Genomic DNA, 17,500 nt, shown 5'->3' on the forward strand with positions numbered 1-17,500 from the left:
AACGGAGCATTTTCTGGTTAGGATCACGCCATGGTGTGGCGTGAGCTAAGTGGACCATGAAATTGAGGAAGTGCTTTTGGGGCTACAATGATTGTAGGATGATATTGTCGTTTGGGATTCTTTTCTTTTCCCTGCTGGTTGTGGGCCAAAAAAAAGTCAAGATAAGGCAGATAATTGAAGAGTTTTGAAACAAGCAACCTAGGACAATCTTCTTGTTGGTGTACGTTGGATCAGTGGCTTGATCTGATTGGCGTAATTAAAAGTTGAGAAACTAAATATTTTGAGCAAGAGCCGATACAACGTAGATTTAATTTTAGTGGTGTACTATATTTCGGCTCGCCAAACCAGCCTTCTTCAGGTACAATGAGAGTTTACATTGGATTGCTTCTATGTACATATTTCTAGTAAATGGATGTTGACGAAATACTGGAAAAATGTGATAAAACATGGCAGTTACAACAAATTTGAATTTAACTTTGAAACTGAAGAAAAAAAAAATCATTTTACTATCTGCTGGTACCTGTGACCACACGTGTGCCTGTCCTGGTGGGGGGCTGGGCGTCACTATTGCGTTTAAAGTGCCTGTTTTCATTGAGATAGTTCTTTGAAAACAGCGATGCAAATCAATAGACCCTTTGCAACAATTCCTCACGTGACCTTTTTTTTCATAAACACGATGATTCTGCTGGTTTCATGAAATTATTTTTCCAGAAATAAAAAGAGCACCTCAAAATATGCTACCAAAGTATATCGTTTAAACTGGTTTTGTTACAATTGTAAGGATTTATATGGGAAAGGACGCATTGCCACCCAGTCACGCTTGAATGATTTTCATACAAATTCACTACTTGCAAAATCCCATAATACACCTCTATTACCCCCCAAGACTTTTGCATAACCATTGTTTGCAATTTATACTGGGACATGAAAACGTCCCAAGAGAAGTCGAAAACAATGCCTATGCAGATTTTTGGGGGGTAAAAGAGGTGTATTATGGGATTTGTGCAAGTAGTGAATCCTTGTATTTTTCAAAGTTTTCAAACCGCTTTAAAATTCTTCCTTCGAAATATGAAAATCTGAAAATTTCCACTCTTGCACATTTGTTCTCGCTTATTTGACCCATGGTAAAAGTAGAAATCTGAGCTCTGTTTGTGGCGCGTAATTATGACAAATTACACTGGAGGGCAAAAGCTGTTCGTTCTTAAAGAAAAGCATGGAATTTTCGAGTATTTACAGTGCGACGCGCGTTACCGTGGCTACCTAACAAAGTTTTTTTTTTTTTTACAAACTTTCCGCCAATCAGGATGTGTGAATTTGATTGACAGTCACTCCTTCTTGCAAAGTTCGCACATTTGTGAATTGAACTAGTTGCATGGGTTGTTGAGTTGATATATTTACACGTAATTGTCGAATGTGAAAGTTTGTTGGGTGGCCACGGTAAGGCGCGTTGCACTGTAAATGGTTAAGCCACTGTTACACGTTGAAACGTTTAGCTGAAACTTGTGTGCAACGGCGCTAGGGAAACAAGTTTCAGGAGGCATTGCACCGTGTAACATGGTCGGTTTCGTGAAACTTTTTTGCACTTCCGTTGTGAGACAAGTTTCACGAAAAGCAGAACCACTTTCTACGTCTGCAACGGTCGCAGCAATCGCAGTGGTGATAAAAACACATAAGTGTCACCATGTAACACCACTTCGTCAAACTGGTTTCGCTCGGTATTGTTACCTTCTATGCTGCGTAAGCCAATCAGAAAACCGGCTAAGGCACATCGCGAGACCAGTTTCAACGTTTCCGAACGAGTTTCGATCTTTTATGTTACACGGTGCAACGCCTGCTGAAACCCTTTTTTGCAACGCCGTTGCACATAACTTTCAGCTAGAAGTTTCAACGTGTAACAGCGGCTTAAGTGGTATTTCTCTGAAAATTTGTATTCTGGCAAAGACAAACACGATCTTTCCATTCCTGGAATTTATAAAGTCCGAGCTTTAAGTTACCATTCTTATCATTCATTTGACCAGTTTGTTGAAAAAGGCCTATTTGTGACGTCACCCAGTATAGAACACATTCTCCTTCTTTGCTCGGTTATGAATCAAAGTATAACCACATTTGCCGTTTTTCAAAGTCAATAAAAAAGTGACATTTCAATCAAAAGGTTTTGAAAACAACACTATGTATTTGAGACGATTTCAAAGAATAAATAAAGTGGAAAAGTTTGTTGAGGGGATAGGCACTTTAAAAAACCTCTCCACTGGCCAGTGGGATATCTCATATTATCACATACGGGCCAAAATTACTGAATGCTGATTGGCTGAGACGGAGGGCACTTTGCCTTAATCACGAGGGCACTTGGTAATCAAGAGGGCATGATTATTTGATCATGATTGGTGAACAGTTGCTTCTCCAGAGCAAGTGAAGTTACAAGAGAATCTTCTTCCAGATTAAACTACTTTTTTGTCCACATATAAAGTACACTTTAAGCGCTATTTCTGTTGACAGCAATGATTTATTGAATTGAAGTTTAACCGAATGGGAGCGTGTTGATTGTCGTTCGCTCGGGCAATTTTGTGAAAACTTTGAAAATACGCATGAAATTAATCCTTAATTGCCTTCGGGTCCATGTCATTACATATACTAATAACAGCAGTTTGTACGAAGCTCTTTTCCAAGGCAAAACGAGAAATCTACTCATTTTCTAACTTTCCTGATAATTCAGAGGCATGGCCTTCTTTAGGCAGAGACACATTTCACATAAGGACGGTTTTAAAGGAGTTAGTAGTATTCAGGGCTTGTGATCGTACAGTGGTTATAGAAGGACGGTCTTGAATCCAGCCTTAAACCTTCGTATAAATGACGTAAAACCTCATCAAAATCGACTCCTAGCTCACGAGGTCGATGGGTCCTTCAACCGTTCGCGCTTTTCCCTTCGGACTCAAAACAGCCGGAAAAAAATCAAAATCAGAAACTCAGTTTAAACCTAAAATGTGACAGTTTTCCGAAAACTCCTTTCCGGAAAAAGAATAATAGATTTCCAAGTACTTTGAAAAAGGAGCACGGATGTCCCAGTCGGTTAGTGCGCGGCCTTGGTGCAAGAGATCCCGAGTTCCATCACTGGATCTCAAATCCTTGTTTCGCCTTCTTTCCTTTCTGCGTAGCTTAAGTAGCTTTAAATACCGTTAAAACGGAGAACTGGTTGAGAGCGAGAAGTAAAATGAGCGCACCGTCGACCTCAGGTTGTTACTTTACTTTTATGTCTCGGTCTGTTCTAATTCATCCACCAGTCTGTGCGGGACGGGATAAGGGTAAGCCTACGAAACGGGGAGGGGTTGTCCTTAAAAGGGACTGCGCACTTTCTTGCCCCCGAAATTGGGGAACTTGCTCCGGAAATGGAAATAGATATATGCAGGAATCGAGATGGGGTTCATTGCACAAATTTAATTCAAAGGTGTGTTGGAAAACTTGTAAGGCCTCTTAGTGGAGATGAGGGACTGAAGAGGTAGCTCCATCGTTGGATTCTTATTTTTAACTTCGGCAGAACTGAACCACGATGCAATGAAAACACGCACATGTCCTCTGACCAGTGAATGGGTCGGCAGATGGCTCCGTAGGTTAACATTATCGAGGACGAGGCGGATCCTTCAAGTGTTTTAGTTGAATCTCTCCATCATTAATTGACTTGGTAAATTTGACCGCGCATTTGTTTAACATTTCAATTGCGGTGTTGTCGCTGCAATCAATTTAAAATAAGAATTTATTTTCTTCAATTAAAATCCTTTGAATCATTAAAAGCGTTGGATAATTTGAAAATCCATTTGGCTGCAAAAAAATCGATGAATGTGCTGCCTTCGTTTTGTTTTTATAGCTGCAGTTAATTCAAAATTGAACTTTTCTTTTCAAAACAGGATGCTTCAAATCGTAATTTCTTTAGCCAACTTGAAGACATATTTTGTCACAAATGAATGTCTAGGTTGTCAAGTTTTGTTTTTATAGCTGCAATTCATTCCCAAATGAATGTTATTTTTTCAGCGAAAACGCCTTCCTTGTCACAACATCATTTCCTATCGTTGTTTGGCCACGTTTTGTGTTCTACAGCTGCACCTGTTCTTAAGTAAGAGTTTTGATCTCAAAACTGAATTACACACGTATTTTGGGGGTTCAAATTTCAAATTTTAATCTGCATTATTGATGTGGGAAAACACTGTCCGGTTATCTGAATGTGTGTGAATGTGTGCAATAAATTGGTAACAGTTAAAAATCATTCACCTTTTTTTGTTGGCAACTCGATTCCAACACTTGTGTTGTACAGGTACATGTGTTGAATAAACTAACAATGATTGTTCGAAATAACTTTCAAACTACAGTCAACACTTTGGTCATTGACTTGAAATTTGTCTTCTTCTTCTCCTTCTTCTTAATTGTGACGCATAAATCTTTCAAATCTTGTCAATTTGATGGTATACTGATCAAAACAATATCATATAATTGGCAACCTTAAATGTATTTTTCAGTGTGCTTGACAGGCCAATTTGATGGAACTGGAAAAAGGAATGATTGCGTTTAGGAGGTTATTTTCATCACTCTTACCTTAAAAAAACACAAACACCTGCTAAAGAAAAGTCATAATGGTAAAAGCACCAAGAGAAGAACGCAATACAATTCGTCGGTGTCCATTGCAATTCTCAGGAACAACAAAGGAGAAATATGCGAGCTAACGGTCAACGACAAAAATGTAACCACATTTTTCTCTTTACGAAAGCATTGAAATAAACAGCCGACTGTTAACTGAATGTATCAATATGTCAACCAGCTTTCCACAGCGTCCATCTTTTTGTCTCGAGCCAGGCCATTAGTTTGTAACTCTAGTTTTGTTTCTCAAAAGAAAAAGACAAAGCCCTCTTGTCTTCGTTTTGAAATCACTGAGCAAGTAAGAAAAAATTGAAAGGGCAGTGAATAATGAACTCACTCTAGTGGTCCTTCCGCGTTATTTGATGTTTGCCCTAGTTGCGCCAACCCAAAGTTATTCAATTTTGGAGGAAAAACAGCAAGAGTCAAATAGAACGATAGAAACCTGTCTGTACCAAACAACTTGAATATGTCTTTAGCCTACAAGAAATGTACACGTCTGAAAAAAAAAAACGCTGCCATCATTTAATTGCGCGTCAGCCGCTTTAGCACCGGAAAGTATAGGGAGCTCCAGCTAACAGCGCCTTTACATGAATAGAAGCTTATCATCTTTATCTGCTCTCCAGCTCTCCCAGTCTTTATCACTTGGACAAAGTTTTGCAATTCGCTTGATCCAGCTTTCTTGATGACCACTTTTATCATTCGGGTTAGCAGGGTTTCAGAAGAATCGGTCTATTTTTTTCGATTTTTCAGATTCTGCTTGTGATCACTGAATGCAATTCCTCACTTATTTGTAATTTCACAACCAAATGATCGTACAATTAACCTAGTGAATGGTAGAGTATGACTCTTTACCATTATTTTTCTGACACAAGTAATAAAATTATTATAATATTTTGCCCAAAATAATTTGCTTCTGTTAGACCTCACTCTAGCGGCAGAAAAAATATGAATATTTGTTGTTCACCAGTTAGATAAGACAACGATAAAGAGGAAAACTGCTTCAGTGGATCATGATCAAGTCGCCGCTTCAAACCCGAACTTGTAGTCGAACGTACACCCTGTATGGTTCTCTGACATCGCCATATCACACTAGAATAAATCCCAACAAATGAACACCTTTCTCACCATTAGCTAGAGTAGAAGTTACGTGAGAATCTGACCTTTCCCAATTATTTCTTGGGTGTATATGTGTACGTCAATTTTAAACACAATCTAAGTTACTATTTGAAAAACATGATCCGATTGAATTCGTCTGCACTTTCTGGCGAGGATGAAGAATGCTCACGAGCTCCTTCAAATTTCTGAAGCGATGTGTTACGTTCCAATAAACCGATTACATTTTTTTCTACGGCTGCAGGAACAATTCATGAAAGACCACTTTGTTGATCAGTTTTGTTGAACTCAGATTTTACCGCAGGGGGGATTCCGTTGCAAGGGATAATTCACGTGTTGTTTTCCACCCATGCATCTCTTCATCTGTTTCCCTTCCTTCATCCCTTAACTCTGAGTTTGTTGTTGGACCGTCAAGAGGCCCGGCACTGAGGCAGCAACGACACATTCGTCGGAGCATACTGAAAAGCAAAGAACAATGTCATTCCTTTATTCGCTTACACAAGTAAACTGTGACACGCCTCTGATGTAAGGTAGCGTGTGTGTGCAGTGTATTCAAATTCTGAGACCTTCGTGATCCGTTCAGTTCCTTCAAGAATTAATGTAAAAGGCCAGACGGATTGTAATAATTTCGGGCTCAGGACCGACCACGTATTCCTGGCCTCAAATAGTTTTATATTAAAAGGCAGATAGTATTGTTACGCAGTAAGACTGTTCAACCCCATTTCAGCTATATTTGTGTCTTGGAGAATCTTACACAGTTCTTCCACCCACCAATTCTGGTACAATGTTTTATTTTTGCCGTCTATGCAATATTCTGTTCTAATCTAACCTTCACGAGAAGCAACAAAAAAATTGTACTTCAGAATTTAACCTTTTTTTGGCAGAAGTAAGAAGTGGTCGACACGTTTGTTCAAATAGCTGTTCGACAACAACGAGGCTTGATCACAGCATCCTCATAACGTATTGTTACACAAGTGAAGTAAACATAGCATTATTACATTCTTCAGATTACAATGGAAAGCTAGTGCACGGAATTAGGGAAAAAAGGAGAAAATATAACTCGTGTATGCTTGTACTCCCCTAAGTATAATGCCACCCGACTTTTATTTTTTTAGTTAGTGAAATGCTAACAATTTTGCCCACCCAAGGCGTTCCGAACTGCCTTCTTCAAGAGTACTGTTTATTTTTTGTCCATCTTTGCAAGTGGGAAGTCAAAAGTATTTTGCTATTTTATTTTACTAGGTGTCCTCTGTCAAGAGCTTAATGGTTTGAAGCCAAATTTAACGCTGATAATTCAAAGTAGAACCCGTTTATCGCGAATATTAAAAATAGCCAGATTTGTTTTTGATTTATGAAAACGAATTTTGTAGATAATGTCAAAATCATGCGACAAAGCGCCATGAAGGTGGGTGAATTCTCCTCCCAACAACTAATTCAACCGCAAACTGGCAGATCCAAAATAAGTTCGTATCTGTGAAAAGCGAATCAGACTTGGTGGCAGCTAGGATGTTTGCTTTGCGTTTGTTCGCAAACTTGCAAATAGGTAGCTACCGTTTAAGGTCACGGTGTCAGTTGGCACCACGAAAAGAGTACTGTTAAAAAATATAAAGGGTTAAATCTTTGAAATCCGCGAACCAAACTAAAAGCCATCGAGAGGGATTGGCAGTTTGTTGGGCAGCTTGCCGAGGGACAATCTTTCAAGGTTTAGTCCAAGCAGGTTTTAGTTGTGATGAGAAAGTGTGTGTGATCTATACAATTTAAAAACAATACCTCGTTAGACATCTTAGAAAAGCTTTTGAAAAAGCGAACACGGCCAGACTTGATGGCAGCCAGAACTTCCAGGTTTTCCTATTTTTCACGTGCTAGCAGGGATAATATTTCTTACTTAACTCCATTTGACTTTATTCTTACAAAGTCGTCAGTTGCGAATGCATCATATATCAGACTACCGATATTGAAAAAACTCGAGACCGAGAGAGTATTACGGAAATAGCTCAAACAATAATTTATTTGAAAAAAAAAAGCGATATCGAACAGATATTTCTTCCTTCTCAGACTGTCTTGAAACACCGAGCGAGAAGAGGATTTTAGGGACACACGTCAGTGTAAATATGTGTTGCCTACTTATCAGAATTTGAACTCAATGGAGTGGAAAGATCTCAAAGTCTACCTTTCGAAATCAATGTTTCGTTGATTTTGTCTGAATTTTTGCTCGCCTCTCCCCCAAGAGGGCGACGCAAGCAATTTTAGTAAAGGCGAATATGTCAAATAGAAGCAAACACTAGTCGAATATCGCTTTCCTTAATAAGTGCACATTCTTTCGGAAATGGATCTGTTTCCAGTTTAGTAAAGCAGTTGAGACACAAGAAATTGGACAGAGGGAATCCAAGGCGTACCTTGTTTGTTACAAAAAAAGCACTAATACTGTGACAATAAAAGAAAACTAGACATTACGTTTCCTCATTAACAGAGGAACAACATTACTACCACAGGTACTGCGAATCTTTTTGTAACAAGACTAAATTTGACACGAGGAACTTCGTCCAAGTCCACATAAAACATATCATGGTAAATATGAAAATCAACTGATTTTCTTTGAGATCTCTGATGTTTGAGATGAAAAGGATAAAAAAAGGATTAAAATGGAAGGATCTTTCTCGGCATGCAGTGAGGTTGTCTCATTGACTTGGTAAGGTGATTCTTGTTCTAAATATTGGCTCGGTTACTATCTTGAATAAAAAAAATAAAGTTTAGGAAACAACAAAACTTGATGAACTCGTAAGCAGTATCACGAGTTGAGCACTAGCCTAAGGTATTTACTTTATATAAGGTTACATTTACCCAAGGTTCGATTGTTGAATTCAAGAGAGAAAGAATAGACTTTTCAAAAAAATCGTGATTTTTTAGTTAAGAAAGCCTTGAAACTGAACAACAGGATATAAAAGCTCCCCTAGAGGCAGAGTGTACAGTTAACAACATCATGAATCAGCTTTTCACGATTCTCGACTGGTATTACACTGAAAAATAACAAACGTTTGGGTTATAAAATAAACAACGTTTGTATTGTTGTCTCTGCATGTAAATCCGTACAAACTAAAACATTTTCTTTCTTCAGACAAGCGTCGGGTGAAAAACAGACGCGTACAGAATAAGCTACAATTCTGGCGCCAAAATGCTGTGTGGGAAACAGCGACGAATGAGTGAAACAGATCTCAATCAAGGGTGTTGTTCACAAACACGTGGTAACTAGCTAAATACAAGACTTCGATGGTTTTGTTGGAGAAATTTTATCTTGAAACACGATCCAAGCTGGCTTCGGAGCTTTTCATAGTGCTTTCTGTCGTCTCTCTGGCGACGAATTCGATTCCTGTTCTTACACGTGTACTCGGGCTTGAGAATTGGTCTTCGACACACATCGGTCGTGTTTGGAGAGACGAACTGAACTAGTCTCGCAAGAGTAACAACCCCTTTATTTCAGTATGTTTTCAAAGCTAGCCCACTTCTGTAATTTGAAATTACTTTCCAAACCATTCGGGCTCTCTTCAAGAACGGATAGCATTTACCAAAGCAAACCTGACGCCATGTGAACTAGTCCATTATTTAACAACACATACAACCAGTAAATGACAACTGAAGGTTGTAACAGTGTCACTGGTTACATGTAAGTTCCTATAAAATTTTGACTAAATGGTGCAGGCATACCTGCCAGGACTCTATCAAATGCTCTCTTCAGTTTTTCTTCAAGGAGGCTTAACGGGTCGCCTGTCGAAAGCACACTTGCATCGTACAAAACATAACCATTTTGTTTTCCTTTGCTTTCATAGAATTTTAAACACAAACACTTGTAAAGGGTATTATCGAAACCAATGATATATAGGAGTATTCAACCCTAGAATTTTCGTACAAAACTTGAGATCCATGATAACTACCATGTTACACTTGATTAACAAACGTTTGACTCTGGGGTCAAAAAAAGCATGCAAGTAGTCAGGTTAACTAGAGTCTTACCAGTTTCACTTTCCCATAACCCAAGGACCTGTATGTTTATGTTTCGTCTTATGTCTTAAGACTACAAAATTCGTTTCAGAAGTCGAACATGGCTCAAAAGTATGAACATTGATGATGATGATGCTTGTAAGGTACACATCCAAAGAAGAGTGTGAAAATAAAGGCATCAAAATATAGTTGCACCGTTGTCCGACTCATTCGAGTCGCCTTCGTCCTTTTCCTGAGCTTTTCCGCCTCCGTGGGCCTTATTTAATAACGGAGTTGTATACTTCTTCAGATCTAAAATATCACTTCCATGAAACCATGAACAGGTTTATTTATGGAACGTTAAAAAGACAAAAACATAGGATGCATTTTTCAAATTAGGAGGATATTTGCGTGAACCAAAAATTGCTTAAACTGCCTGCATCACGCGAGGTAAATACATCCGTGCTTCAAAATAATTTAAAGAATTCACAAAACACGGCTCAAAGCCTCAACAAAAATAAAATGGTAAGGTGATTAGTACAAGACACTCGAATTCTTTGCTCATGATTTGTCGATAGACTCTTGTTCCCAATTGCGGTTTTCCCTTCGACTTAAGAGCTATCATGAGGAAGTATTTACCATCGAAAAAAACTTGGCAACAGTTGAGGTATTTGATCACTGTTGTTGACCTGCTCTAAGGAATATGTTTTCCGTAAAAATTTACTAAAAGGACAAAGAAAATTGCAATGTATTAAATACGAAAGAGCCATCACTCCGATATATTCAGTGAAATTTGTAGATGGACGAAATAGCGCATCAAAAGCTTAAAAACCAATACATTTAAAAAGAATAACGCTTTGCCAGTGCATGCATAAGATGCTAATAGAAGAGCTATAAATGTTTCTTGAGACTCATCTTTAAGAGTCCAGTCGGACTACAGACGGGGATTCGACAGGACCCAGCAGGGCCTTGGATCAAGCCACCCAATCGCGACCACTTAGACACGACAGTCGTCGGAGTACCCTACGAGCGCTAATGTAGAACGCGCCACTGTGGCACAAGACTTACACATTTCTACTCGTTACGGAAACCTTCGAAACAAAGTTATTTGTGTTGAGTTGACAAGATGTCTATATTCCCGTTTCAAGATCTTCAAGCGCTCCAAAGCCTCGCAACATGCACACTACAGTTCAACGACAAGGAGGTGAGTTTCTGAAGATGGGATTTATCTCAACAGTGCGGCAAAAATCGTGTCCTTGATATTAGAATAACAGAAAACAAATTCCATGTAGTGGGAGGCCATAAATAAACGCAAAACGTTATTTATCATTGGCCTTGGTTTTCGGGATGGTCGTTCTTATTTTAAAAGCGAATAACTGATTTGCGAGTGAGTCGAAACGATAGAGAACATTTTCATTTGATATTTTCTTGCGGGTTATTTGTGATTTTTTCCTCCGGTGTGTTCTTCACAGATTTAGGCATGCAATTCTCGAAGAACACTTTAAGGGTAAAGAATATTCGGAGAAAGAATTCCGTGACCAGAGAGTGAACAAGCAAAAATAAATGGAGGAAAAATTAGCAAGCTCTATGCAAAACAACCACCGGATTACCTCAAGCAAACCATCAAACTATAACAAAATTGATCTAAATCTTTACAGCTTTACAGTACACAAAGCGAAAACTAATAAACACTAAGCTGACAAAGCATTCAAAAATGATTAATGCAAGATTGACTCGAGCTCAAGATCTGCTTATCATGTGGCCCAACGAAGCTCGAGGCACATTAATAGAGCTACATCCAAAATTTCTTCGTAAGATAGCGTTACCTACATTAAATAGACCAAACAACCCATTATGGGCCAAAAGGTATTCTTGTTTACCTGTTTTGATGGGTTTTCCTTCGTCACATCTGTGTACTGAGATGCAAAGATTTTTCAAGGTAAAGAACAATCGCCATCAAAGTCTCTCGGTAGCTGTCGATCGATTCCTAAAACGTTGACCAAATCCACAATGTCCGAGAAAAAATTACTGAACGATAATTTCAAAAGCCCCAAATAAGATTGCTAGATGGGAACGTAGTTCTGAATCGATTCCAGCTTACTGTAAGTTCCCGTCGCACAAAGCGCAAATGCTATGAAAGCACTCATGATTGTAGGTTTTCATCATTTGCTTAGTGCTTTTGGTATGTTAAGTTTGTTTTCGGTCGCCTTTCATCCGCTTTCTTCAACCCCATGTTCTGATGGACAGATCAGCCCATTTTGGACAGCTTGTTCGCTTTCTAACGCTATCAAATAACCAACCTCTCGAAATATACAACGTGTTGGACTTCTAATCCTTAAATACTTAAAGACAAGGAAATGTTCAGCGTAAAGTCATTTCGCGCCCACTGAGGACGGAATAAAATAGACTGTACTTCAACATAATTAATCCACATTTGATGCCTCAATTTGATCACAAGTTTTCAAGGTCCTGCTCTGAAACAAGGCGACAAAATCACCACCGTCTTAAAAACGTGTTAAGTTTCCAACAGCCGCTAACATTTGTTTCAACGACAGAAGTGCGAATCATTCGGGGTCCGTAATCTTTCCATGGAAGAGAGAGTTTTTTTTTCATTTTGTAAACAGAGCCGATGTCACATATTCCCGTGTCTCGTTCATCCTCTTTGCTTCCAGTTCACGGGCATTGTCCTACTTTCACTAAAGGAGATCGGTGGTATGTGACGATCGTTCATTTAAAATTTAGAGACTCTGGGTCGAGTTTTTCACCGTGGTAAATTTTCCGATTGATCGGCCCTCTAAAGACATGTCATAGCTTATAACTCAAGGCCTTTTCAAACTTAAGTCAACAGAACCGACATAAGGCATATTAATAGTTGCAGCGGCATCGACAGTCGAATAAAAGAATAAAACCGTACTTGTAAAATGGAATAAGACGCTTGAAAAGGGCCGCGTGTTTTTTATTTACTTATTTCAAGATAGATTCTATAGCAAACGACATATTAAAACAGTGTGTCGACGAACAACAAAAAGATCGCACGAAGAAAGAAGCGCCCAAGCACAGGGATGGTCACCCTTTTCCCATTGATACTCTCTTTGCGGGATTCATCGCCTCAGTACTGTAGGTGATGTTGGTAAGAAAAATGGAAATCAAAAAAAACACGTCGAGGAGCGATGACTACAGGAAGGAAGGGATTGAATCTCTCTGAAAAGTAATGACTCAAATTCACAGCAGCCACCTGCTCCTTTCTATGCCGGCAGAAGACTGGAATGACGATAAGACAGCACTGCTGGGCCATCCGGGCACTGCTGTAAGCGTGAATCTTTTTGGGCGATTTGCACTTTATTGGCTAAATTATTACTTCAAAGTCTTCCATTTGAAAATACGTTTATACTTTGCATTTTCCAGGGTACAGTTCAAAAAAGCGTTTATATGTTAACACATATTACCCACATGGGTTATACAGAAGCAGTGTTAGTACTGGTAATACTGAAATATTCCAAGGAAACACTCTGAAGGAGCACTGCAAATTTTAAGATTTCAATTTTGTCAGCTTTTAATACAATGAAAACAGTTTGAATGTGAAGTTTTTGACAAGAGTCAGCTTGGAAAAGACCTATTTAAGGCTCTTGAGTATTTGGGAGGGAAGATTTATTTTTTGTTGTCCTATGCGTATGTAAGAATGTTTGCTGTATTCGTAGCAATCGGCTAAATGGCCTGAAACAGAGCGAAACAGCCATCCTATGGGACGAGGTAGATGTGCTAAGTCAAGGCCGGCTGCGATACCCGCCAAAGGAAGACGAAAACACAAACGTCATGAACAAAGTATGTTCATTTCGCCACTTGCCTTTCTAAGCTGTTTAGCAGATTTATGTTATAGCTCGAAAACAAACCCGTTAATGGTATTAAAAAGTTTGTTCGATTAAAACATGCTTTTGTAAAGGGTGCCATCCGGTTCGTGGACGGCTTATTGAGTTTTGCCGTTGTCCAGATACACCGTGATCCGATACTAATCAACGATAATCGCTTGGTGCTAAACGTTCTAGGACAGAAGACTGACAAGTCCAAAGCTTTCAAAATAAACGCAAGTTAACCTTAGCTTTTCCGCCGGTTCTCGCTGGGATAATTAAAAGAGACAGTGCTACGCTATTAGCTGAGTTGAGCGGTTTAGTTGAAGTGTTATACCAGTTGTCAAGATTTTAAGACCAGTTGATTGAAATGGAGAAAGACAAACTAAGTAGCGACACATTCATTGGAGAATGCACTCAGTCTTCACGCCTTACAAAACTGTTCATTTTACATCAAGTTATTTGAACACTCCGTGCAAACGGAATATGAGTGAAGCCTTCTTAGTACAAGAACATAACAATGTCTTCAAACTGACTGAAGATCATGTCTGTCGCGACAGTCTAGTCTAAGCTTAGCACGTTGCTAAAATTCCCATTCGGACAAACCTATCTTTTTCATTAAGTTGTCTATCTTCGGCATCGTCCGGATAAATAGGATTTGTGAGCGATGAAGACCAAAGATCAAATTCAACACCTCTGCGCTTCCTGCATCCAATATGGAGGATGTATAACAAGGCTTCACCTGAGCACAAGTGATGTTTTCATCACCCCAACGTGCCATCATCTAAGCCGCTCTGCCGGCACGTTCTGCTGCGAAACGTCACCTTTGATCTTGATTCCCCGACCATTCAAGGCAAATCCGTGCGAAATCTCTACATAAAGTGATGGACCTTTACTTGACTCCTGGATAAATGTCCGGTTCTATCAGTCCTATTGTGCTTGAACCAGTATTTTACAGTCTGAAACGAAATATGGCTCATCCGATGGAAAGAACATTACATACTGTGTATGGAACACTTGTTTACAGAGAAACTAGCTCGATCTAGGTTCAATTTTTTCATTGCATTCTCAATCGGTCATCATGGTAAGGGCGTCCCAAAAGAGTACATACCGAATCATTCCGACAACCTCGCCTGATCATCGCTTCTGCTGAACTTCAAAAGCCTCTTCTTCTCTCGTGCACTTCGCGATTTTCGAAGGCTCAGGGTAGCATTTTTCAATACACAAGTGGTTTATTTTTAGGGCGCTTGGAAAAAAAATCTTTTTCGCGATTGAAATTCGCACGAAAAGGGCCGATTGTGTAATCTTAAACCGAAACACTGTCAGTGGATTATTGACATCACATGCCGCTGTTTGAAGTATCAAGAGGTCGATTCGAAACAAACTGCAGGACGTTAAAAGATCAAAACACAGGCACAAAAACGTAACGAAAGAACCAGCTGACTGTTTGAAAAGCGAAAAAGTGATGGCTGAAGGTGAGGAAAGTTTTATTGGCACGTTTTGTTGTAATAAGAGTTTCACAGGCCATTGTTTAACCAGTGTGAATAGGCAAGGTTGTGTCAGGGTCATCTTCTCAAAATCGAAAGTATGCGTGGCAAATTACAGCGGCTACCACTGACGCCGTAAGAATTCATATGAAAGCGACTTGAATCTTGACAAGGTACGTTTTAAAGGAAAGTGATCTTGCGAAAAGGGTCATCGAAAGAATATGCAACTTATCGATGATCCCAAATCTTGCAACTTGTTTGGTGTTGTTGTATAAACATGGCAAGCAAAGAAAGGCGGAAAAAGCAAATGTAACGCATAAACACACTTCTTCGCCATCTGAACGAAGGCAATACAGTTAATGAGAACCCACAGTTAAACGAGGTCACAATAGGTATTTTCAGTCAAGAGCGAGAGAGCCTGTCTTGGCCTTGAAATAAAGTAATCCTCGCGTACGACCATCTAGGAATCCATACAAAACAGCGCCTTCATGATAATTTGGTTGCGACGCATTAAGCAATACCGCTTCTGGCCTAAGATCGTCCTTCTCCAGGAAAAGTTTCTTTCCCGGTTTTTCCCTCGCCCGAAAGTATTCTTCCAAATGATCAGGAAAATCATATATCGTTCACTCGACACCTTGGGTATCACAACGTGCACCATTCATTTCAACAAGCTGAGACCAAAACTCGCCATTTTCTCATCCAAGCCTTCTCATATAATCCATTGAAAGGTTTCAAGTATCGGTATCTACTCTCCAAAGAAAGTTAAATGTGTACTCGAAGACTCCTGAAATAAGCTTGATGTCGTAGCTTTTCATGATCTGTACTTAACCCCTCTGTAATTTTCTAACCGCCAAGTATTGTGAATCATTTGAAACGGGAAGACATCGTTGTCTCTCTTGGACAACTGATATGTGGTTTTAAATTTGAGATAAATCAAGGCTTTTGTGTCGCTCTTCGTCTCATTGCGATCACTTGAATTCGAACTCCTATCCTAAATATGCAGGAAGAGTATACAGATAAAGGGGCAAAGGTTCTTTAATCCAATAACACAAACAACAGTGTTTCGCCCACGGGGCGGCAGAGAAAAGCGTAAGTGAAAGAAATAAACAGCAACATGACAAAGTGACACTTGGCCAGTGCTTCTAATGACAGATATTGTGGATATTGGAGTCATCAAAATTTCATGCATGATATAAACTTTAAACAGTCTTTTCATAAGCAGTCAAGTGAAGATGTATCGTCTCGTAACTATCGTTTTCAGACGCTTGGGAATGAAACATTATGTACGTCTAAGTTGTCTGTTATTATGACAGACCTTGGCTTACCGCCCAAATAAAAGTAATAAAGAAAACGGGTTTGCTAAGTTTCGAAAATCCTCGGTTATTTCGTAAATTTGGCAAACAATAATCTTACAGAAAATTTATATGAATTATCGTTTTGTTTTTCTCAAAGATTGAAACGATGGTCGAAGAATTATTTTGTCGACAGAACCCACAGATCAAAGGCCGACGAAAATTAATGGCGTGCAAAATCGACAGTCTTTCTACACATTAGCCAAGCGTGACCAGACAAATCAAATGGATCATGATCAGTGAATGTGTTATTATAACATGTCAAAACTTGCGTTGTTTTTGAAGCCTCGCTTGTCACATACATCAACCTTTCGTGGATAATAGTAGAGCAGTTATCACCCCATCGAAGTCTCTCATTCGCTGTGTCGTTTATGGGTTTCAAGGAAACGACACATTCGAGAGAAAAAAGAAAACAAAAATAAAAACAACAACTGAAAACAATTCCCATCATTGCAAATACATCTCGTCAAAATAACAATAGCTCGAAATGGACACCAGGTCAGTTATTTTAACGGAAACTTTTTCTGAAAAGGAATGCGCTTTGCGGTGTTGATTCTATTGCATCTGTTGAATTTCAAGCCACCCAAGTTACATAACTTGCGTTCCTTAGTTGTCAGTGAGTTTGGTTTGCATAGACTGAATGTTATCGTAATATGCTCGTTTGGAAAGTTGGGACCCTAATGATCTTAAAATTATTTTTCTGTGGGGTATAATTTAATGTCGTGTTTTTGGAGATAACCGTAAGGAGCTAATTAGCAGATGTCAGCGTTTTGGATAGAGCTTTTCGGCAGAGCGTCATATTTTTGACTGAATGCTGAAATGCTTCATGTTTACAGTGACAAACAAATTTCTGCTTATCAGTCATTCGTTGCACTTCTTCAAGTCAACGGTAAATATCGGTTGAAGGCATGACGAAAGCTTATATTACATTACACACTCACTCTGTTTAACCAGAGCTGCATGACACAAAGCTAAGCAGCGCAGCGCGTTTTGAAATTGCGCAACATTTGGGCGTCTCATTAGAGTTCTCAAACTGAAAGAATTCACCTCGCTTGACACCAATTTGATAATAGAGAGAATTATGCCAACAAATTTGTCATAATTT

At 39.1% G+C, this 17,500-nt stretch overlaps 1 protein-coding gene and 1 long non-coding RNA gene across 9 annotated transcripts in view; one reads left to right on the plus strand and one right to left on the minus strand.

Annotated features, from left to right (window-relative positions):
* Nucleotides 1-17,500, plus strand: part of LOC138027188 (homeobox protein Meis1-like) — a 46,794-nt gene that overhangs the window by 18,956 nt on the left and 10,338 nt on the right. Inside the window, exon 1 of one of the 8 annotated variants that reach the window (XM_068874727.1) lies at nt 10,394-10,915. The exons of 4 other annotated variants lie outside the window; for them this stretch is intronic. In XM_068874727.1, coding sequence (XP_068730828.1) covers nt 10,838-10,915 — 78 coding nt within the window. In that variant the 5' untranslated portion in view covers nt 10,394-10,837. Of the gene's footprint in view, nt 1-10,393; nt 10,916-12,878; nt 13,019-14,890; nt 15,032-15,092; nt 15,217-17,500 lie in introns of those variants that run through there. 3 more of the 8 variants (XM_068874726.1, XM_068874729.1, XM_068874732.1) reach the window with 3 other exon arrangements.
* Nucleotides 4,143-17,500, minus strand: part of LOC138027194 (uncharacterized) — a 14,682-nt gene continuing 1,324 nt past the window's right edge. Inside the window, exons 2-3 of the long non-coding RNA XR_011127420.1 lie at nt 11,592-17,500; nt 4,143-6,194 (exon numbers count right to left, since the gene is read on the minus strand). The exon at nt 11,592-17,500 is cut by the window's right edge and continues 76 nt beyond it. This is a non-coding gene — a long non-coding RNA (uncharacterized lncRNA). The remainder of the gene's footprint in view (nt 6,195-11,591) is intronic.

Source organism: Montipora capricornis, chromosome 12, assembly GCF_036669925.1.
Source record: "Montipora capricornis isolate CH-2021 chromosome 12, ASM3666992v2, whole genome shotgun sequence".
NCBI lineage: Eukaryota > Metazoa > Cnidaria > Anthozoa > Scleractinia > Acroporidae > Montipora > Montipora capricornis.